This window comes from Clarias gariepinus, chromosome 23 (assembly GCF_024256425.1).
Source record: "Clarias gariepinus isolate MV-2021 ecotype Netherlands chromosome 23, CGAR_prim_01v2, whole genome shotgun sequence".
In the NCBI taxonomy this organism is placed as follows: domain Eukaryota; kingdom Metazoa; phylum Chordata; class Actinopteri; order Siluriformes; family Clariidae; genus Clarias; species Clarias gariepinus.
The window spans coordinates 25044052-25068557 of NC_071122.1; the positions used below are offsets into that span (position 1 = coordinate 25044052).

Below are 24506 nucleotides of genomic sequence, written 5' to 3' on the forward strand. Positions count from 1 at the left end.
CCGTTGTTCAGTGGTCCAAATTCATCTTTACAGATGAAAAAAAAGTAGCATTTCAATTGAAAATCAAGTGCCAAAGTCTAGAGAAAGAGTGGAGAGCCACAGAATCAAAGTTGATTAAAGACTGATTTGGAGTTTTCACAATCATTGATGATTTTAAGTGCGATGTCATTTGCTAATATTGGTCTACTGTGAAATTTGTGCTTCTGCCTGCTGACAAGCTATATGAAAATGCCACAGGGCCTAGCACCTGGAGAATATGCAAATACCCCATTTTTTTATCAAAAAAAAATATATAATAGAAGCAGGCGAAATGCATAGACAACAAGCAGGGTATGGAGAAACAGTCAGAATCATGTTCTGAATCATGAGCTGTATGTTCTTAATTATTTTGCAAATATCCAGTGAGCGATACAACATATGACATATTCCTACAGTAAAATAAATTCTAAAAATACACAATTAATATTTATTTCTTACCTGATTGCCTGTAGTGTTTTGATTCTGGTAAAGTGAGAATTTGGTCTTAGATGGGTCCTCTGAAGTTGGGCTAAGAGGTTTGGGATCTGACATGGAGCGCTGAACACTTTTTATTGGCCTGGGAATTGTTTGATGCCTCTTGGGTGATTCAGTAGTGAAGGCCTTTTGCTGGGGTGTGACATGTGCCCTGTTAAGCTTCTCACTGGAGGCAAAGGTTGTCTCTAGCATGCGGTGGGGGGATAGGGGAGACACAGGGGAGTACAACACTTGTGGGGATTTGGGTGGACGCGCATCAATTGGTTGCTGCACTTGCAGCCCAATGTCTAGTGGGTCTGGTTTCCTTCTTTCAAACTTGGCTGGTGTGGCACCAACTACCTGTAAACTGGTGGAGTACGGGCTGACTGTGGTAGAAACAGTGAGCTGAGGAACAACCACACCTTGAAACTGTGCTTCAGGATCAGTCTGGCAGGCTAGGCTCTCTCCCTTGTGTGTCCTCTCTGGTGCAGAAATGTAGTGAAGCAGTTCAACCTTTGATGGCTCTGCCATGGAGATGTGTATGGCTGGTGAGACTCTGCCCAGCTGATCTGATTCAGTTTGACATGATGAGTCAGTTGTGGTCTGAATAGCTATACTGGAAGTCACTTTAGATGCATCGCCTTTATTTTCTGCATTTGACTCAGAGTGTTTGGAGTACCTTGAGCGTCGACGTCGCACTGGCTGGCTGTCCCACTCCCCCTGGTCCTCCTCATCTGTCTGGACACTGCAGTCAGCAATACGTCTAGTCCTTCTGCGCCGTGACATAAATCGATCCTCCCCATCTTCATCATCAGTTTGGACACTGCTGTCCGCAATTTTTTTCACAGGGTCCTCCTCAGTGCCATTCCTCAAACGTGGCATTGAATTCTGTTTTTTTATAACATGGCTATTTCCCTGATCATCGCTGTTCCTCAGGGACATTTCAGAAGCTGAGCTGGGCATTGATCTTGTGGACACCAGTGCTTGAACCATTTGCCCATCCATGCAAGGTAAAAACTGTAAGCTCTGACCATCTTGTGGAATAACCCTACCACTCTGATCACAGATGATGGAGATTGCTTGAGGGGCTCCACCAACCACCACTCCATTAATGGCACCTTGAGCAGTTGTGGCTGCTGCAGCAGTAGCGGCAGACACAGCGGCTGCTTCTGCTGCAGCTGCTACTGCTGCTGCTTCAACGGCTGCTGTCTTTTGCCTCTTCTGCTCTTCAAGCTGCAACTGAAGTTGCTGTTGCAGAGCCTGAATTTGGTCTAGCTGCATTCTTTGTTGGGCCAGCTGTTCTCTCTGCATTACCAACTGAGTTTCTCTTTCAACCTGCTGTTGCTGAAGGACCTGCTGCTTGATGTTCTGCAGTTCCTGGATCTCACGCTGCACAAGAAGTTGTTCTTTCTCCCTATGCCTCTGTATCTCTAAGCGATCCCTCTCCAGCTCTTCTTGAAGCCGCATCTGGCGAAGCTTCTCTAACTCAATGCGCTCCCTCTCCATGTGCAGTAACTGCTCTTGTTGTTGTCGTAAACGCTCTTCCTCTTTCTCCTTTTCTTTATCTGTAGATGTATTGACACCACTAAGTGCTGTGTCTGGCACTGATAAGTGGGATTGTGTCTGAGAAAGTGATTGGCCTTGAGTGAAGGACAAATCTTTACTTTTGGTCAATGCTTGAGGCTGGGTTTGTGCCTGTATTTGCTGCTGAATTGACTGTGGAATTTGACTATGAGTGGGAGGAAGAACTGTGGTAGCATCTACTGGCATATGACCCTGAGATATTTGTTGGTTTAAAATAGTTTGTTGGGGTGGTATAGCACTAGTTTGAACAGTAGCTCTAGGTGTTGATGGTAATGTTGCAGCTGATGTAATTGTGCCAGATACTGCAGGCTTACCAAGATAGACAGGAGTTTCTTGGGAGGTACTTGCTGTTGGCACACCCCCTGAAATAGAGTCTGGTGCAGTTGCTTGGAAATGGGTTGGAGCAGGGTATCTGTAAGGTCCCTGTGCAGAAAGAGGCATCCTAGGGGTGACATGAGGCAATCTACTAAGGCTGGCTAAAGGAACAGCTGTCACACTGCCTGGAGGATAAGGCTTATAAACTCCTCTTAGCATAGAATTTATTACAGGGGCAGGTTGAGTTGTGATTGGTAAAGTGGATGCTATGGGAGTGTTTATAGTAGAGTATATCATGCCATCAGCAGTCCTCAAAGCAGGAGGATATAAGGCCCGCAAGCTAGCCTGTCTAGCATTGATTAGATTGGTAAGTGCTTGTCCATGTGCTGTGGGCCTTCCATCTGGTCCATAAAGCAGGTTTGCTCTGATTGATGTCAGACCTTGTTGAAGGCCAAGCCGTCCCATTGGGCCCCCTCTTCCAGCACCATATTGAAATATATCAGGGCTATTTGCATAACGATTTCCAAACTGATCTATTGAGTTAAGGGCAGCACACATTCTGCTAATTTCTCTGGCAGTGGTGGCACTGTACTGTGCAAGGTTTGGTTCTTGAGTGCCTGCCAGGTCACGAGAAGGATAGCCAAAGTCTCCACTTATATTAGACATCGAGCCATATCTGCGCAGAGGTAATGGTGGGGTTGAAACATCTCCTTGATGACGCAAATCAGTGTAGGATCCATATTGGGCACCCATCCCAAGGTATCCTGCTTCATATGCTTGTTTCATAGAGCTTAAATCCACCGCTAGGTCTCCAGGATCTGTCCTTTGGTAGAACTGAAGTCCTGTTTCTGCAAGGTTGGTGTCTGACATTGATGGTGGAAGTCGTCCAGATGGAGCCATGCTAAAAGTTTTATGTTCCTCTGGTGCCCCTTGCATATTAACCGGCTGGTAACCATCTTTTTCTAGCTGAGTTTGCAGATGGGGAGCTGGGGTAGGCTCTGTAGAAGAACTTGACTCTGAAATATTTGTTTTGCCTCTCTGACCAAAAGGAGCTGAACAGCTACCAGCAAAAGGCAACTGGTAAACAACATCACAGCAGGCCACTTGGTTCTCAGATTTGATCTGTCCAGTAAGATCAAGGACTTCTGGTGCTGGAGGTGCATCTTCACTTTTAACTATTTGGGTAACTGTACCCCCTCGTGATGAACTACTCTCATCTAACTGTACCATCATTACATGGGGCTTTCCTGTGGAGAGGTTAGCTGCAGTGGGCTTATTTTTTAGCTCCAGAGCAACCCCACCATATATGTCATGGCCGACAGTAGGGGTAGGAGACACAGAGCTTGTTAATGGCTGTGGTGGTAAAGGGGATACTTTAGTAATGGCACTTACCACTGTTTGTGTGCTTCCACCACTGGTCTGGCATACCACTAGGTCTTTCTTTAACAACATTGGTTGCACTTGGTTTGCTAAATTGAAACGAGCAAAAGAAGCTGCATTTTGTTGATGCTGTTGGAGCTGTTGCTCAAGGAGCTCTTGTTGCTGTTGGAGCTTCTGTTGTTGCTTTTGAAGCTGCTGTTGTTGAATTTCAAGATCTTCTAGACATGCATCTATCTTTGGAATTGATGGGTCTGTCATTGGTGGTCTTGGTTGGGAAAGACAAACAGCTGATCCAGTACCCTGACCAAAGTCGACACGATTTTGCAGTGGATCTCCATAAACCATTGGGTGCTTAGGTTGTGATATGAACATAGAAGCTGCCACAGTAACACTAACTGTTGTTGGTGTGGATGTTGTCACATAAGGTTGCGCCTGTGCATTTAGGTTCATAATTAGCGGTTGTACTGCTGTATGACGACTTGGAGGTTGGTCTGTATCAACTGAATATCTCCGTGTATCAGATGCCAACGATGTTAGATCCATACCATGGTCTGTCATGATAATCGGAGCAGGCTTCATTGCTCTAAGATCAACAACACTTGCGCTTTGGGTCACTGTTCCTTGCTCAATAACTTTAGCAGTTCCTGGAACACTGGTTATTTTACACAGTTGAATGTTTTCTGATCTATGGCTCTGAGAAGCTGCACAGGAGGGAGTACTTGACCCAGTAGTAACTCTTTCAGCTGTTTGTCCTCTCTGATAGGTGAGCTGAGACATTGATGTTGATGTAGGAGAACTTGTTACAGGAGACTGGCTCCGATAAATTGGTTGCTGTTGGCTACTTATTGGTGAAGAAAGCGGGGATGTAGAAGAATTTACAGTTATTGGTTTTGGGGGCTGAGTAGTAGTGCCTGATCCTAGTGTTATCACCATCACTGGGGCTTCTTGGGAGGACTGCTGTCTTGCAAGACGAGGGGTCCCAGTTCTTGGAGAAATGTGGGACCCTTGGGGTGTAGATGGTACCGATGATGTATGACCATGAACTTTTGTATGAGTGGGACTTTGTGTAGGAGATGAAGAAGGTGATGTAAGAGGGCTGGAACCCTTGAAAGGAGAGTACAATTTAGAGGTTGTGTCAGCACCTTGACCCTGGACAAGTCGCACTTGTTGCTGTCCTAGAGCAGGCTGACGCACTTGTGGCTGAGACTGTGAAATTTTGGTGGTTTGGGTAGTTATCCTTGCCTGGTTTTGTTGTGCATCATTAACCTTGGGTGTCCCTCTCCCACTAGTGGCACTTTCTGAAAATGATACAGGTGCTGACATCTGTGTGGGGCTTGTGCCTGGACTCAAAGATGTTCCTCCTGTTCTTAAGTGCTGCTTATTTTCTAAATTGGAAGGCCCTTGCTGTCCTTGTCGCCCCTGCTGTCCCTGCTGTTTTTGCATCATCTCTGCCTTTCTCATCATTTCCTCATAAACCTCCTCTGCACTTTTTAATGATTTGTGCACAGTAGATGGTGATGGAGCAGATGTTTTTTCTGTAGGCGAATACAGAGACATAAAAGTTGGAAGATTGTACTCACTCCCAGACTTGTAAAGTTTAGAGCCCCCTTCAAATCCTTCTGCCTCGGAGTCCATAGAGGGAGAGTATTCTGAACAGGATGACCTGTGAAGTTCTTCCATTTCAGCTGCTTGTCGAAGCTCCTCTGTTGGGGAAGCATCCTCAATTGGTGACAGGTTGCTTGGTGGAGTCTTAGACCTCTCTCTGCGTCTCTGCGCCCTGAGTTCCTCCTTGTCCCTTTTTGTTTTCCGGGCTGTGCTGCGTATCCTTTGCTGTTCCAAGTCTCTCATCTTTTCTTGTTCTCTTAAGAGTTCTTCCTCTTCCCTCAATTCATCTTCTTCAGATGAGTCTTCAATTGTTGGTAGCAGTGGACCGTGAGAACGATGCCTTGCTTTTCTCTGCTGCTTAACCTCCTCGAGCCTTTGTCTTCTGCTAGGACTACTATCACTGTCATCCTCCAGTGACGACACAGATGTGGGAGAGGTGCCAGATGTATAGCTAGGTGTAGTAGCAGGAAGGGTCGAGGAGTACTCTCCCTTTGACCTTTCCTCAGGTGATCCAGTGAGGCTTTCCATTTCAAGCTCAGGTTCTCTAAGATCATGCTCTGTGCTAAGTTCTAAATCACGATTATAACTGTTAGTATTATTCAGTTCTATAGTCTTAAATCGTCTTAGGCCTCCTTGTGAACCCATCATATCATCCCCATCACTGGACTTGTATGTACCATCAGTACTTTTAGTGTCATCCTCAAAACTGTTAGATTGCTGTGTAAGCCGTCGCCTCTCTTTCCCCAGATCACCACTGTGTTTATGACTCTTCTTCATTTTCACGTGACCTTCAGTTTCTACCATTTCTTCCTCATCTGCACTCATTTCCAAAATCTGTCTTCTCATAAAGTCCTCATCTGTTAGGTCCTTTTGTGCTTTCTGTCTGGTTGGTAAAGGTGACAGACCACTTTCACTGCTATCCTCTACGTAGTCATGACGTAATTTGCAACTAAGGTCATCGGATACTTCCCCATCAGAATCAAATTGGTCTTGTGTTATGGATAGCGACTGTGGTCTCTGCTTATCAACTTCAGAGGCCGCTTCTGACTGCAATAGCGGTCGCATGGAGCTTTCTAGTTTTTTTATTTCAGAGGGGCTGGGAGGACTGCGTTGGGTAGACAAGCCTCCTTCGCTTAGTTTAATTCCCTCCTCTTGGATGAGCCCAGTAATCTCACCCTGGGAGCCGGAAATGCCATCAGAGGAGTAGCCTGTGTCACTCAGACTCTGAGTACTAGACTTGTTGGAATCCTGTGAATTAAAAGAATGAAAAAGTATTCTGTCATCCACTATTTCAAAATCATAATAAACCTTACATACCATAAGCATGCACGTTACATAAATCATATCCATGCAACAGTATTAAAGCCTGCAAGTACCACACTGTGACCTATGAAGGTTAAGGAATGTGTAAAGGTAATGAGAAATAATGACCATGTCTTTCATAGCTCTTAACACTACCCATGACATGTTCTCGTTAAACTTCTGTTCACTAATTAGCATTACAATTATGACGTGGCATGTAAACAATAATTACCCTTTCAGATGACAGAATGTAAGTGATGACATTGATGAAATTTTAGTTTGTAGTACAAGTGTATAAATGGTGATTTTGGTGATAATGGCTTTTCATGCAGGACAGTTGTCGATTAAATCATGCCAAAGTCATGACTAGACTGATTATGGAAGATGAGTACAAAGACAATGAGGACACAGAGGGTCACTCACGTCATGGTGTTTAGATTTCTGTAAGTCACTACTTTTCTTCTGGTCTTTTACTTCCTGTGTTCCTTTTTTATGGATCACTTTCATATCACCTTCTTTCTCGGTTTTGGACACTGCTTGTTTCTTGCTAATGCCTTGCTCTTGTTTGCGAGTTTCTGCCTTGTTTTTGCCTGCAGGTTGAGTAAGGGCTGTCTTGGCAGGAGATGCTTGAGCAGGACCTTTGCTCTGTGGTGTTCCTTGTTTGGCAGAAGGGAGAGAACCACTTACTTGGGCACCAGGTGTTTTTTGCTGCTGAGGACCGGCATGCCTCACCCCTGCTTGCTGACTGGGTGGCCTCAGTTGGGCCTGCTGTTGGGTGGACGGACCAGTCGCTCGGGGAGATCCCACTGGCTGAGAAACAGGAGATGGGCTGTCCCCTAAATCCCCTGAAATGGCTCTCTGTGTCTGACATGTCAAGCAGAGCCATTCTTTCTTCTGGAAATATAAAAGTACAAAATGACCAAGAATCAAAGAGCTTTAACACATTCAATCTCCATCCCAGGGCATTAAAAGACATAATAAATTGTCAGAGCAATATTAATCATCAAGGTTCAAATATAGTCTCTCTTCCTTTTTCTCTTTTGTATAAAATTTTCTGGAATTTTGTCAGGCAAAACTGACAGCCAAGCCCAGCATAATTGGACCTGGTCTAGGAGTGTGACCTTTTATCAGATACATTCTTAATGACTTTGTTCCTTCTTCAAGTTTAACATGGACATGTTTAATACCCCATGTGTAAGCATAAATTGTTTAAAAAAACAACTTCTCAAAAAGCAAACTGCCATTCCGGAATAATCATTTGCTATTTTAGTGATAAGAATCAGTAGAACATGACCAACATTGATAGATCAGCCTGCAGACGCTCCCATGACTACACCTCTCCACCATAAGAGCTAATAAACTTTTTCCTCTATCATGACACATATCAGTCTAGAGATCATTTTACTATCAACACACTGTCTGAAAAGGGTAGAACCAAAAAAGATAAGACTGTGTCAAAAACCCAGCCTATTTATATCCACCATGTAGATGTCACAAATATAAACAAACAAAACTGAGGAAATGAAAAACAACATTCAAGATTTCAGATCATATTCACCACCATGCCTGGTGTAACACAAAAACTATCCGAACAAGTAAATGCAAACAAAACAACACCACGTTGGAGGTCACAGCACACAGGTAAACACTCTACAGAACCATGGGGGGTTACAGAGTAAAGTTTCCTGCAGTACTTTAGTAGCTATGAGGGATAAAGTTTAATAATTGTTTCATGCTGGATTCTCTGTCTCCCCTTTTCCACCGAGGCAGTTTCAGGACCAGTTCAGTGCTAGAGGTTAATCTTGAACTAGTTTTGATATCCAAAGAACTGGCTCTTAGCCTAAAAACCTGTTTGCACAGCACCACCAATTCCTTGCTGATCGAGAGCCAAACCCTGCTGCAGGGGCTGGGAGTGGGATTACTTGGGACCAACTAAAACTTTTTAAAACAGAGCTACATAATTTAGTGTCTAATTAATCTAATTAAATCAAAACAGGAGTGGGCCAGGAAGGAAACAAACTGTCACCTTTCACTTCACAGTAGTTCAAAAGAAACTAGAGGCAGCTTTCAGTACAAAATCAGGGTTCGAGCAAATACAGCGTAAGAGAGCTAAAGCTTAGTACGAAAGAGACATCGAGCAGATTAACTATAAACTCAACAACAACAAAAAAGAAAAAGGAGTACATGGATCAAATGAAGCAAAGCGGCATTGATTGGTTACAGATGAAGTCCCACTTAGACCTTTTTGATAATGGACCGGCATTCTAACTGACTGGCACCTTAAACTTAGCCACAGAAACACAGGAAGTAAAGGGGAAGGATGACAGGATGACAGTAGGCAACGTTATTATTCTACTTCCACATAGGGCTAACACTGCATGCTTCAGTGGACATGCTTGATTTTCACATCACTGGTTTCTTGTTGTTTTGATGCTGTTTATAGAGCTGTTTGCCATGAATGGCTGACGCAGGCCAACACCTACTCTGTCTCAAAGCACTGTGTCTTCATCATAACTAGCCAGACGGGGTAAGATTTGTTGTGCTGTGTATTCCTTTATAATGGTCTGTCACGCCAGATGCTATGCAAGCATTGAAATATATATTCTTGTCACCAGGTAAATGTAAGCAGAACAACAGTGTGGAGCTGCTGCATTAACTGAAAAGGGCAGATGAGTTTCTTGAATTAAGCCTTGCTGTAAAAGATGGAAGCTGACACAAATGCTTTGCTTGGACTTACAGTATGGGGCAAATGTTGACATTTACATTTACATTTCAACATTTGGCAGACTCTCTTAATCAGAGCGACTTACACAAGTGCTTTGTAGTTTGTAGTTTTACCCTTACACTGGCTTACTAGGTCACTAACTACTGTATCGTCTGCGGGAAGAAGCTCTTCCTCAGTCTCTCTGTGTTGGTCTTCAGGAAGCGGAATCGCTTTCCTGACCTCAACAGAGAGAACAGTCCATTGCTGGGGTGGTTGAGGTCCTTCACAATTTTCCTGGCCTTGGTTTAGCACCGCTTGCTGTAGGTTGAGTGCAGGTCAGGGAGCTTGGTGCGCATGATGCGCTCAGCTGATCGCACCACCCACTGTAGAGCTCGTCTGTCCTGCATGGTGCTGTTCCCAAACCAGGTTGAGATGTTTCCCATAAGGATGCTCTCTATCGTGCAGAAGTAAAAGTTCCTGAGTACCTTGGAGGGCAGTCTAAAGTCTCTCAAGCATCTGAGGTGGTAGAGACGCTGTCGGGCCTTTTTCACCACGGTGTTGATGTGACAGGACCATGACAGGTCCTGTGTGATGTAGCTCTCCACTCTCTCCACCGGGCTTCCGTTGATGATGGGGGTCTGTTAGTTCCTCTCCTGCTTAGTGCTGAAGTCCACTATTAACTCCTTTGTCTTACTGACGTTAAAAAGGAGGTTGTTCCTCTGGCACCAGTTCTCCAGATTCCCAATCTCCTTCAGGTAGGCAGAGATCAGGCCTAACACCATGGTGTCATCAGCAAACTTAATGATAGTGGTGGGGCTGGTAGTGGCCACACAGTCATACGTGTACAAAGAGTACAGCAGGGGGCTCAAAACACAACCCTGGGGGGTTTCAGTGCTTTATTTTAAAGCAGTGCTTCAGTCCAGTAATTTTATATTAACTGTGGCTACAAAAATCGAGTGGTCTTTTATCTTTGTGTCGGTGTTGCGTTAAAAGGCCGGTGAGCAAAAAGGACAAACACAAACAAGTCGATAAAGCAAATGTGTATTATACAAAACTAAATAAAGTAAATGAAAAAGGTGCATCACAACCAAACAAAGATATAAACAATATTTACAAACTATATATAATAAACGGTATGTGTATGTGAGTGGAAAACGCGAGTGAGTGGAAAATGTCCGAAGTCCGTGTTTACTGTATGTGTGTTATCCGAGTATACCGAGTATGGTTCGGTCTCACCGGGGTTAATGAAGTCCGAGAGGCCGATGACGGAGGATGAGAAGTCCAGAGAATATGTCCAGTCAAAGATAATTCCGGTTAAAAAATCTTCGAAAGAAAATGATCAACGGCAATCTCCTCTTCTCTCGTCCAAACAAATAACGGCAGCGCTGGTCCACCATTACTACTCCTCCCTGCCCCCGCTCTTTCCCGGCTGTTCCTTCGAAGGCAGGTGAGGGAAAAGGCAAGGCACATGCGCACTTCGCGTGTGTGGATGCATTTTTCCCCTCGAGGATTGCCGTAGCGGGAAGGGGGTAGCATTAGAGCTGTTATGCTGTTATTAGCGGCAAGCCCCGAGGGAAAAAATATATCCAAACATGCGAAGTGCGCATGCGCCTTGCCACTTCGCGAGTATTAGAGTTCAGTTTTGCTGAATGGTGGAGAATAAACAGTTAAAAAGGATTTTGTGTGCTCGTTTTTATTCTTTTTTTATATTACAAAGTGTTTAAGCGAACTAGGCATGAATGCTCGGTCACATTGACAAGAGTAACATTAATTGTAAGATGGCGGGCAAGTTGTTCGCGACGTAGACCGTGGGCCAGAGGTGTAAATTAATGAATTACATTTACTTGCATTACTGTAATTGAGTAGATTTTTTGTGTAAATCTACTTTTTAAAATAGTTTTAAAAATCTGTAATTTTACTTTTACTTAAGTCTGTTTTGTTTAAAGTATTGTACTTCACTACATTTTAAATCATATTCACTACTGAGTAAAAAATTAATAGATGAAAATGAATAATAATACAAATAATACATAGGGGAAGGAAAAAAAATTGCACCCGTGGAGAACACACAGGGCGTGGAGAACAAACACGCTAAATTCACAATTTATACCGCTACATGACACATTGCATGAAAGATCTTATTTGAAAAAGCATAATAGGAACCCTTTTAATGTAGTTTTTAATGTTTTTTTCTCGTTATGTGATATTATTTTTTAATAACAGGTTTTTTAAATGAAAAGGTTTGCTTCAGTATCCGCAGTCAACAGAGAACATATAGTACAACTTAAAACCTTAAAATTTTAGATGTTATAAAACTGTGTCAGTGGAGCTATAACAAAAACAGTCACTTGTTCCCTATGTTAATGTACTCCATTAATGCAGCTCCATAGAATGCTACCCCTTCTGCATTACCAAGCCCAGGTAAATCCCAAACAGGAGGCTGTGTGTTTAACATGCCTGTATAGATGCGCTTCAATGAAGTTGTCATCATCTTCCTCATAAATGTTATGAAGCACACAGCAGGTCAGCACTATTTTGCAGTTGTTTCTCCTTAGGAGATACCTCTATTTATGTCCTTTTAGCCTCCCAAAATACAGAGGTGAGGTTGGTGCACGTGCAGGTCAGAAGCACTGGCCAGCTGGCATGTAGGAATATGTCTGGTGAGCGATGGCAGTGGCAGAGTGGCGAAGTGGGCTTCCGTAGACAGCTCTCTCAGATTTCTTAGCGGCACGTTTGCAGTCATGACCAGCCTGTCCCATCCAGTCCTTCTTAGCAGTGGCGATCCGGACTGGGGAGAGGGGGCCTTAACTCTTACAGCAGCTGAGACAAGATGGCTGGCTCCAAATAAAACTGAAAGTGCCGGGGCATCTCATGCAGTCCTTCAGGAGCAACAGGTTCCATGCCGGAGGTCCCCAAATAATTATCTGCTGCCAGCTGTGCCAGATTGAGTGGCCTCACCCCTTCACACACCTGTTGCATTCCAAGTGAGCTCTCTTAAATGAGCGAGGAGCAAAATTGTACAGTCATTATACTGATTCATTCTAAGTAGCATTTAACTGATTCAATAGAATGAGTCGTTCAATCTCTTGTTCAACTGTGTCATTGCCCTGGATCATTCTAAGAATGATTCAAATGAGTCATCCTACTGAGTTGTTGGTTGGTGTTCACCTGTGTCATTCTCGGAGTCATTTTATTGAATTGTTTAATGAGTTTTTTAACTGAGTCATTCTCCTGAATCATTCTGAGCAGTATTTAACTGAGCCATTCTTCTGAGTCGTTTTATCTTGCGTCGTTTTCCTGAATCATTCTGAGCAGCATTCAACTGAGTCATCTTATTCCGCATTTTATTGAGCTGTTAAATCTGTTGTTCAGTTAAATCATTCTACCAAGCTGTTCGATCTGCTGAAGTACTAAGTGTTTCTGTCTGTCATTCTATTAAATCTTTCTATGGAGTTGTTCTATCTGTCATTCAACTGAGTAATTGTACTGAGTCACTAGATTTTATTCCTCTTTTACACAGATCCAATTTGCACTCAGCTCAGAAAGTTAAAGTTATTGAATTATTGAGTTCTGGTAGTCTGCGATGCCACATTTACTTTTTATGCAAAAAAAATTTTCTGCCTACTCATCCTATGTTCACCTCCCCCATTCCTCACTAAGCTCCAGCCCTAATCAGTTCATTTTACTTGTTTCGCTTGTTAAAATGAGACAGATGGATAAATGTGAATCTGAATCCCTCGCTCCTTCCAGCATGGGAAAAACCTCAGCTGACATTAAAAAAGCAGCAGTCTGCGGCGCCGTGGAGAGAAAACCTGGACATCTTGCGTGTGTTTATTTGATTGCTTATGGGAACTGTGTGGGCCGGGCCAGTGCGGCTGATTAGCAGGCGTAATGGTGCATGGGACTCTGATTGCGTAACACAGAGACCGAAACAAAACACACACAGAACATAAGGAGGTAGAGATAGTTTCCTCAAATGCAGTAAGAATATCTGTATTCCTGTGAGAAGGTGAGAGCTGAACTCTATCTTAGTGCCACACACGGAAATGGGAAAAGAAGTCCCACTGTCAAACGTTTTTGGTGAGTTAACAGTCCTCCTCTCGACAGGGTAAAGCAGAAAGAGGCTGAAGGAACTATCATTACAGTAACAGCTCTCAGAGGAAAGTGGGTGAAGAAGCAGATGAAGGCTAAGAGGAGGCTGAAGAAGCCTGGCACACTTTGTACCGCTTTCCGCTCGGCTGCTGCTGAGGCTCTGGACGTAAAATAAAGTGAGGCTGAGGAAGGCTTTAGCGCGCCAGCCAGATGCCTCCGGATTGTTTTCTCTCTTTTTTTTTTTTATCTCCCTCGAGTGCACCACGCATGATCTAAATATAAACAGGTGCCGTTTTTGCTCGCTGTAACATGCCTTGCAGCCAACCATCTGGGCCTTTTTGCCTTTTCAAACTGAAATTAAAACGAGGTGGACCTCGGTGGAGAATGTGTGTGTGTGTGTGTGTGTGTGTAAGCACACACCTGCATGTGTTAACTATGCATGACTGTACACTCTAACATCTGACCAGCTTTCGTACACTCTGGCACACTCTCAATCCTCTCGTAAAAAAAGGTGCAGGAAGTACTCTCCTGAATATTTATGTGAAATGCTAATGATTTCGGCTATTGATGTGCTAATTAATTGAGAATTTGAGCATCTTCCTGTTACACATTTCATACGAACCACAAAGTCTCAGAAGTGATACACAGCAGGGCAGAGAGACAGAAGGGGACAGGATCGGACGGAGCAGGCCCACCCGGACATCACTCCTTGGCCAGCTATCTCCACAACATCCGTTACTTTGTCTTTTAACAAGGTGCATTGTGTGATAACTGCCTAAAAATTGCGGCGACAATACTCTTGTTTTTCCCTAGGATTATTCCTCGTCATGAAATCTGTCCTAATGTTGCGTTTGACTAGATTTGTTTAAGAAACATTAATTAAATTCATTATGATTAACTGGTCACCTCGGCATACAAATGTAATCGGTTCCAGAGGCGAGATCTTAATGTGATTTTTTTGTATTGTGAAACGCATTTTTTTCACACACAGCGTTGCGTGCGTAAACGGAAACACTTATCTGTCTGGATTTATTTTTACTTTTTTGTAAAAGGTAAAGTGCAGGTTAATTTGTTTTATTTTTACTCTATATTTTGTATTTAAGGTCCTACACATCCCATTTTTCATTAAATGTTAATATGATCTTTAGGGACCTAATGAAAAGTTTGTATTATACGTTAATTAAAAATTCAAAAGGATTGTGTTAAAAAAACTAGCTCTGTTCTCAGCAACCTGTTTCAGTACATGCTAATTTAAATGCTCATGACCTCTGCTAAATTCAGCCACTGCGTCCTCAGTGGCTCAGATCCCTAACCCTAGGTAGGTACCCTAGGTCACTAACCCTAGGTAGTGAATGACGACTGCTGTGTTCGCTATTACACCCAATAACTGTACACAACACTCGCTTAGGCGCCATTTTGCTCCAGCGGCGAAAAACAATGGCCGACAGCTTCTTCTCACTCGGGACGGGTCTTTACTAAAACACCAGTGTCAATCAACTTGTGTAGGAGCGGCCTCTGTCGGTGTGGCGTCACACGGCAAGGCATTTGCGATTGGCCTGATTTCAGAAGGAGCATGTTATTGTAATAAATGAAAAGAAAACCACTGGGCGGCTCTTTATCATCGTAGAGTGGTTGTGTACGCACTCTCCTAACACACAGTTCAGACCAAATGGCTTAAAAAAGTGCATGTAGGCCTGTATGACCCCTTTAATTATTTTTATGTATTTATTTTTTTTTTGGGCTGTGGAACGAATAATTTAAGTTTCCATTATTTCTTATGGGAAAATGAAATTTGGTTTACAAGTGTTTTGGAATACGAGCCCACTTCCGGAACGGGTTATGCTCGTAATCTGTACCAATATTAACAATTTCCGACATTATAATGATATTTAGCTATGCCCCTCCCTCTTACCAGTCAAAGCAGAGAACAGATCATAAAGAATTTATCACACTCACCAATTTGACGAAAAATTTGGGCAAATATTACCGACTTGAGCAGAAGTGATCCCTTAACCAATCTGTAAATGTAAGCTTTAGTTTTCAGAAGTAATACCCACCAAAATAAGAGGAGAGGATGAGTTGATGTGTCTGTAGTGGCCGATGTGCTGCAGGGGTTGAGCTGCATTATTGGAAGACGCCACAGTCAGGAGTTATAACATGGCGAACACAGTAGCAGGTAAAAGGCAGGGTTTTAGTCATTAAAGAAAACACTGGCCAGTCAGTCAAACAATTTTAACAATCGCGAACACGAGTCGTAGCCATAGCGAGGTCATGCACAAAAGTCATAATGGTGACTTAAGGAGAAATCTCAGTAGACGTGTACACTTCATGTTGCTCCCTGTATTCTGAGTTTTGTGTATCTGGTTAGAACTTCAGATGAAGTGGAGCTCCTGCTGTACTGGTATGCGGTGTACTCTTGACTAGTGTAGGCCAGTGACCTGACAGCCACGTGTCGCATACTGTCATGCTTGTGCTCTATAATCGTGCTTTCCTTTAGTAGAGTTTTGTGGGTGTGGCTAACTGTAAACCGGGTGTAACTTTAATCATGTAATCTATGCCCGATTTGGTTGATTGACTGCACGCACCTGTAAGTTTCCTGAAACTCAGCCTTACTGTAACATTTCTAAACCTGGCAGAAATTTTTCATTTAATTCGACCATGAACACATCATTAAACGGATGAAAAATGAGACTCAGCGTGTATGTGTAAATGTGCCATACCAAAACAGAATAGGGTGAACAGGAGAGAGAGAAAGAGACTGTGTGAGTGTGTTTTATTACCCTAAAGCCCATGTGAGGGGGTCGCGGTACTGAGTTACTGTGTTCTACGAGCCGGTAATGGATTACCATTTTCTTTCCACTGCATGTACGATGACTCATTCACACACATAACACGATTCCCCCAGCACTGGTACAAAGAAACTGCACACACACACACACACACGCGCACACACACGGATTGAGAAAAGGCCTAAACAGATGGTGCTGCCTTGTCGTGCTGAGTTTCACATCGACTCCCAAAAGAAATGCGTCCACTGTACACACAGGGAAATACACAGAGCTGAAATGTCGGCCTTCACACAGCCTCGACATGGCGGAAATCAAAGCGCACACGTGTGTGATTCCTTTATTACAGCTCAGAATGTGTGCAGGTTTCATATAGGCGGTAAGGATACGGTTTTCAGTCCTGCCACAAGAGGGAGCCCTGCACAGGATGGTAATCGCGTCTACAGGAGACACTGAGTTTACTTTCAGAATTTACTTACTAGAATTTACTTTCAGAATAAAACGTCATTTTTCTTAGTTTAAAGTCAGTTGTCTTCTTTAATCACTTAAACATATTCCCAGGATTAATGAATATGCATGAAATTGTAAAAGCGCTCCATCTCTCTGTCATCGCTAATAGCTAGCCTGTTAGCTAGCTGTCAACATGTAAATTGTGATTAAACTGCAAGAGATTGGGTTTTTTTAATTCCTTAATTTTTTTTTTTTAAGTGGTTAGTAAAAAGTGGCGGAGGAATGCAGTGAGAGGTGATCTCATTAAACAGCGATCATTAAGGAGCCCTTAACTTTAATTAGCACGCAGCCATTAAAGAGCCGGCGTCACCACAGGACCGCTCCAGGTCACCACCTCACCCAGCGCGCTGACGGACGCCCCATCCATACAACGATCCAACCACATGTTTTTGTTTTTTTAACAGAGTGGCAATTAAAAGTTCTAATCAAAGATGTTAAAACTTTCGACTCAGCAGGACACTCGCAGGTCACACACACACACACACACACACACACACAGAGGTGTTACACAAGTTTTTTCCAATAATGGAACAAATTATGACGAGAGGTTGAAGAAAAGAATTTAAGTCAAGCCTAACGAACACGTGCAAATTACCACACTGGTCCAAATCATTAGTGTCTTGTTTATTATTCGTTTCTTGCTGCTGCTGATTTCTACAAAACCCTTTATCATCACTGTGCAGATTAGTTTTTCTTGTTCCTCCAACATAAGACTCAATCCACCAACATAAATATTAGACAAAAATGAGCTATAAGCGGCGGCACGGTGGTGCAGTGGTTGGCACTGTCAAACCGCCTCACACCTCCAGGGTCCGGGTTCGATTTCCGCCTCGGGGTCTGCATGCATTGAGTTTGCGTGTTCTCCCTGTGCTTGAAAAGCGGGTGCTCTGGTTTTCTTCCCACAGTCCAAAGACATACAGATTAGGCTGACTGGTGTCCCCAAATGGCCTGTAGTGTCCGGAAGAGTGTGAGAGGGTGTCCATATGTATAGAACCCCCCATACGCCCCCCCACCCCACACGTGAGCCCGCTCTAACACGGCTCCATGTAGAGCCTTGAAGGTGTTCCTCAGACAGACCGTGTGTGTGTGTACTGTAATGTGATTCTACGCAAGCATTATGATCACTCTGAAAGATTTTAAATTGACTAATCTGGCAACCCTGATAACACCGAGCACAGACTCTTGTATACAAATTGTGTTTATTTCCAAAATAATGAGCGCAATAACGTCTCAGATCTCACTGCTGTGCTGTGTTCACGCCGCCGCCGCCGCCGCCGCTGACCCGGAGCACGCCAACGATATTAAAGAGCTCAATCCTGGAAATAAATAATTAAATAAATACATGAATAAATAAACATAATTACCCACTGGGTTAAAAAAAATGGGAAAAGATTCATCTAGGATTGTTTATCTTGTTCTCCCAAGAAATAACCCATGATGTTGTTACGTACCTACGTGGTCTCGATGCCTGGCCCCACCCCTGCCAATGTTTCTTTAGTGAGTTGTTATTATTATTATTATTGTTATTATTGTTGCTGATGATTAAAGACCGCTGACTTGCTGCTAAGAATTTCCTTTTCTAGACATCAATTAGGAGAAACGTGCAAATAAATATCAACACATCACCATCAGAGGTTGATAAGAAGGAAAAACTACTTCCTTTATACTGCAGCTTGCCAAATATTTGCCATATACAGTGTACAGTGATGGTTTCTTTACTAGTGGCCTCCTCAAGTGTAACACTCATCTCTCATCTATCTGACTCGTTAATAATTCACTCTCGAATACATTATGTTACACACACACACACACACACACACACTCTGACAGCGTGCACATACGTGCGTTGCATTAACGACCTGGACTGCGTGCACACGCCTCCTTTCCCGGCATGCTCTGCTCCCTCACGCTGGCAGCCGATTGAACGCCGGTCATCACGCTGAGACGGGGAAAATGTCACTACTCATTAAAACCACACCCATACTCTCTCTAAAACACACACACACACACACACACACACACATATACATTCTGTGAGCTCATATACTCACCATAATAATGCACAATTTCTATAAATAAAATCCTTTTGTGAAAGTTAGGTGTGTACTGATAATCAGTGTAATAATACACTGTGATATTAACCTCACAAACACACACACACACACACACACACACGTTACTGTTATTCTTAACAAACATTTCTATAAATATCCTGCTGTAGGAGTGGGAAGGAGGCTCCCCAGGTAGGCAGCAGCAGTGTGTGTGTGTGTGTGTGTGTGTGTGTGTGTGTGTGTGTGTTGATTTGTGCTCCATTTGTATAGTCTATGTGCCGTTCTATAGGGTTGAGCGTGAGGATGTACCATTCAGACGGGATTAGTTTAACATTAAAGGATAAGTAATGTATATATTACTGGAATATCACTAGGGTTTTACTCCGAATCCATCATGTGAGTCATTTATTTAATTTTTTTTGTAAGAGCTGCACACGCGTCTGGAAAGACTCCGTATTGTAATAGCTCACGGAAATACACACTCTTCTCTATCAAAACAAAACCAGCAAGTCAACAAACAAGTTCAAAACACAGCATGGTAAAATACAGACAAAGAGCACAGTTATACTGTAGACTACATATGTTATGGAGTAGTGTGGTCATGTGATCTACTAAGGGTAAAGATCAGGGTGTGTGAACAAGCTACAACAAGCGGTTATATACAAAAATTAGGTCAAAACAAATCAGTCTGAATTAAAACCATCGCTTACGACATACAACTCCATCATAATTACTACAGACCCCAGCATTCGATTACTTAAATCGGACCAAGTACGCAAAATTGGCTTATTTAGTCATGTCTAGACGTCTAGACGGGTCTCTGGTGTGAGTGTAGAAACACAGTTTCTGTTTCTTTGTCCTTCTTCCATTTTTATATTGGCCAGGCAGGGGTTCCTGGATTTTGTAAGTCGGGGGGGGAGGGGTTTTGGGACCGCCCCCAGAACCGCCCCTGGGTTTAAACAAGCCCATTCCACACCCACAGCTGATAGCTGTTCTCTTGTAGGGGGCGTGGCTCACTGGTAGCTCATTTCCATAAACACCGAGACAGTGTGTTTGAAGGAGGAGTGACAGAGGTATAATGAAAACACATTTTCCTTGTGAGGTATTCCAGCTACAGCATTAACACACACACACACACACACACTTTGAGGCGAGCTATAAGACCCGTGTTACTTGAAACGGTAAAATATGGGACATAGTGTTGATATGTTGCAAAGCCTTATGGGATAATGCGTTGTTTAGCAATCCTAAATCCTGAGCCGGGTCACGCACTGATCATCCGCCTCCATGTCGTTCAATAACTTTTTGCACTTTGCGCGGCTTTACGCGGCTTGACGCAACAAGGACTTTGGACTCGGAGACACGAGGCTGAGTTTAAAAATGAGACGCTCATGAAAATATGACAGTCCGCTCGAACACATGAGCTTCCCTGTGTGAATGAAAGCTAACGACTATATAGATGAAATGTTGCATCATAATAAGAATATACCGTTTCTACGTACAGTACTGGTCCAAAGTCGTAGGCACAATATTATCTGTAGTCCAGATGTTGTTATATATATGTTTATACTGCCTGCATTATTAAATACAAATCCATAACTTAAAAGTAAGAAACGAGTGTGACAAAGTTACCAGAAGTGTTCTCACAAACAGCTGATGTACTTACAAAACTGCTCACATATGTTTTGTAAAGTGTTTACTTTATTATTTAGTGACCTTTATAAGGGTCTTTTTCTCTTCTTGTGCCTTGCAAAAGTATTCACACCCCTTGAACATTTCCATTTATTCACGTTATATAACCACAAACATAAATGTATTTTATTTTGATTTTATGCGACAGACCAACACAAATTGGCACAGAATTGTGAAGTGGAAGGAGAACGATGAATGGTTTTCATTTTTTTCCTCAAATAAAAGTCTGAAAGCGCTTCATGTATTTGTATTCAGCGCCCTTTACTCTGATCCCCCTGACTAAAATCCGGTTTCCTCCCACAGTCCAAAGACATGCAGATTAGGTTAACTGATGTTTCCGAATTGCCCGGAGTGTGTGAATGAGCATGTGGGTGTGTATGTGTGGAGTGCACTGTAATGGATAGGCACCCCGTCCAGGGTGTACCCCACCAAGTGCCCTAGGTCTCCTGGCATAGGCTCCAGGCCCGCACGACCCTGAATACAGGATAATGCGGTAAAGACGATGAGTGAGTAAGTGTATACATCTATGCATAATCACTTATTATGTGTATAACTCCTGCAAACCTTTCTACAGTCAGATTTTTGTCAACAAATACCATCAGTTATATCCGTATTATTATTAGTAGTATTGTAATTCTTATTAAACGTTTCGACAGTGGGACCCGTGTAAGTGTGTGAGTTCTGATATATAATGACAAACATGAACGTTGTGGAGATGAAATTTATAAATTAGAACACGATGGCCTTCGGCGGACGACTCCAGACACAGATGTGCTGGTTTGTACACTCTGTGGACGCAGGATCGATCTGGAGCTCCGGAGAAGAAAATACATTTAAATCGGCTTTCTTTCTCAGATTAAATCTGTAGCTCACTGTGTATGTGTGTGTGTGTGTGTGTGTGTGTGTGTTTGACAGTGCTGAAGTCTGAGTCAGGAGTTATGCGAGTTAATCCTAAGAGACCTCTCAATGGGTCCATGAGGTGGCACCCTAAACCACACACACACACACACACACACACACACAGTCTGCTGCTCTGAGCCTGCACAGGATTACTGTGCGAAAGGAAATTAAGGATCATCCAGACATCCAGTGATGGAAAGAGAAAAGAATGAGAGTAACAAGAAAAGAGAGAGAGAGAGAGAGAGAGATGTAGTGGAAAGGAACTCAAGAGAGAGCAAGAATTAAAGCACACAAAAGCGTTGATATCAACCAATCACAGCACAGGAAGACATTTAAAATTATTAACCAATAGAAAACAATACAAAAGCTGTTGTGGTTATTACCTATTCATTATTTTTAAGTGAATATCTGATTTATCTATGAGCGCAGGCTCGCCGTTGCTGAGTCGAAAGCCAGGCCGTGCGCCACAGTGGTTTCAGTCTGAGGCGGAGAGATAACGCGTGATTGAGTCGTTGGAGGGACTCGCTGACCCGATGAGACCCGGCACTCTCATCTACACGCTCGTTTACCTCCTCGAATCTCTCCGTCTCTCTGCTATCATCTCATCTCATCACTCGTCTCGTCTCTCGTTTCTCCTGCAGGAGCACCGAGACGATGCGCCGAGTGCCCGAGGCTGAGGGCCAATCAGATCGGGAAGTGTTTACAGGCTCCAATACGACAGAGTGGTGATTTACATCCGCCAGTCACGTCCATCAATCAGGAGGACCAGGAGAATGACAGAGTGCTCTTCGGTGCCTGTTCACTTCCCGTACACTTCCAATCTTACTCAGCTTTCTTATTATCTTATTAATCCAAATAAAACATCCACACTCTTTGGCCGTGCTGTTCCCTTCCCGAGACAAATGATACACCCCCGTCCCGTAGCTGGTCTCATTCTAATTTGGCTTAGCTGCACTCTCTGGACCGGTCCCAATTCAGAAGCTAGTAATCTTCCCTTATTGGCTCCATCCTAAATTTCGGACTATATCCACTGTCCTTTACTGGCTCAGTCAAAGATCAGATGCTGCTCACTTTTCAAATTTCAGAATTATTGACTTCTCCTAATTGGCGTATTCATCTTACTACCTGGCCCTGCGTCAATTCAGACCTGACTCACGTCCTGTTCTAGATCCCGTCTATTCAGATCTACTGTACAGTGTTTAATTTCCTTCAAACTGGCTATATTCCAGTTCAGCTGCTAGTCGCTGTCGCTTCCTGGCCACATCCTAATTCAGTCTATTATCACATCCTCTTACTAGCACTTCTCACAATCCCTTCTATTTACTGGCCCCGTCCCAAATCCGATGCTATTCATTTCTCCCAGCTGACCCACTTGAGCGTCCTTAATGGCTTCATCCCAATTTATACATGAATCACTTTCACTTATTGACCCACAGCAGAATCCTCCTACTTCTCCTTGAAGGCTTCTTCCACCCGAAGAACCTGCTCATATCACCTTCTTGGCTCTGCCCCAAATCATATTCCACTCGCTTACTTACTACCCTTAGTGTCCCTTTCTCAGATCAGTGAGACAGTTTCCCCTCACTCTGCACCCCCCGCCCCTCCCTCGGACGGTCCGTCCTGATTCGTGACCTCCTGGCTCAGTTTTATCTCCTATTAGCAGCATGTTTCAGCATAAAAGTGTGACGTCAAGCAAGTGTTCTCACGGAAGTGATTCATAAACCAGTCGGAGATCAGAGTGGGCATGAAAATGATGCCACGAAAGCCTGCAGACTGAAGTTTAATCTAATGCTGACTCCAGACAAACCGACTGCGGTGTTTAAAAAACTGAAGTGTTTGACTTTTTAAAGGCTCTTTTTAAGATTAATGCTGTGGCTCTTACTGTAAGGCGTCGTTAGCCTTTCTGTGATTCACGGATGTTTGAGTTTCTGCTCGGAAAACCGACACATCCATCAGCCAAGCCAGCCAATGAGACTCATCGGTCTGATGAAAGAGGGGAGAACAGGAAATGATGCATTCAGAGAGGCTGATGTGAATCTTGCAGTGACTCATCCATTTGCTCAAAAGGCATTAGGCTGATAAAGAGAAACGACCGAAATATTAACTTAAAGAGGCACGGTTCAAACTATATGCACTTTCTCACATTTCACAACTGGCCTTATCCCAGTTCGGTTGCATCTTATTGGTCATATCCCAAATTACACACTAATCACTTCCTCTTTTGTGATCCCAAATAATATAGACCCTACATACATACATGCAACTATCCCAATTCAAATTCCACCTACTTCCCCTAACTGGCAAGGTTTAAAATCAGGTGCTTCCCATTTCCCTTAAAAATGTAGATGCTACCTACTTTCCCTAACCTAAAGCCCTATCCTAAATCAGATGTACCTAGTCCCCTAATTGTCTGTATCCAAAATCATATGTTACCCACACCCCGCTAATTGGCCCAATCCCAAATCATGTTACCCATACCCCCTAATTAGCTCTATCCCAAATCAGATGTTACTTACACCCCTTAACTGGCCCTATCCCAAATCATATGTTACCCACACCCCCTAATTGGCCCTATCCCAAATTATATGTTACCCACACCCCTTTATTGGCCCTATCCCAAATTATATGTTACCCACACCCCTTTATTGGCCCCATCCCAAATTATATGTTACCCACACCCCTTTATTGGCCCCATCCCATATCAGATGTTATATATCCCCCCAAATTGTCCCTATCCCAACTCAGATTAACCTACTTCCCTAATTGGCCCATCACAAATAAGAGATACCTACTCCGCCTTAATTTGTCCTAGCCATTAGCTATGAGTATCATAAGATGATACTTACGCCCCTTAATTGGCCCTATCCCAAAGAAGATGTTATCCACAGCCGTTAATTAGATCTATTTTAAATTAGATGTTACCCATACCCCCTAATTGGCTCTATCCCAAATCATATGTTACCTACACATCCCCAAAATTGGCCCTATCCCGAATCATATGTTACCCACACCCCTTTATTGGCTCTATCCCGAATCATATGTTACCAACACCCCCTAATTGGCCCTATCCCAAATCATGTTACCCACACCCCT

General features: G+C 43.3%; 1 protein-coding gene across 1 annotated transcript in view; it reads right to left on the reverse strand.

The window, feature by feature from the left end:
- The window catches only part of bsnb (bassoon (presynaptic cytomatrix protein) b), a 67485-nt gene that overhangs the window by 10108 nt on the left and 32871 nt on the right, over positions 1–24506 (reverse strand). The window contains exons 4-5 of the mRNA XM_053484094.1: positions 7102–7572; positions 486–6624 (exon numbers count right to left, since the gene is read on the reverse strand). Coding sequence (XP_053340069.1) covers positions 486–6624; positions 7102–7572 — 6610 coding nt within the window. The remainder of the gene's footprint in view (positions 1–485; positions 6625–7101; positions 7573–24506) is intronic.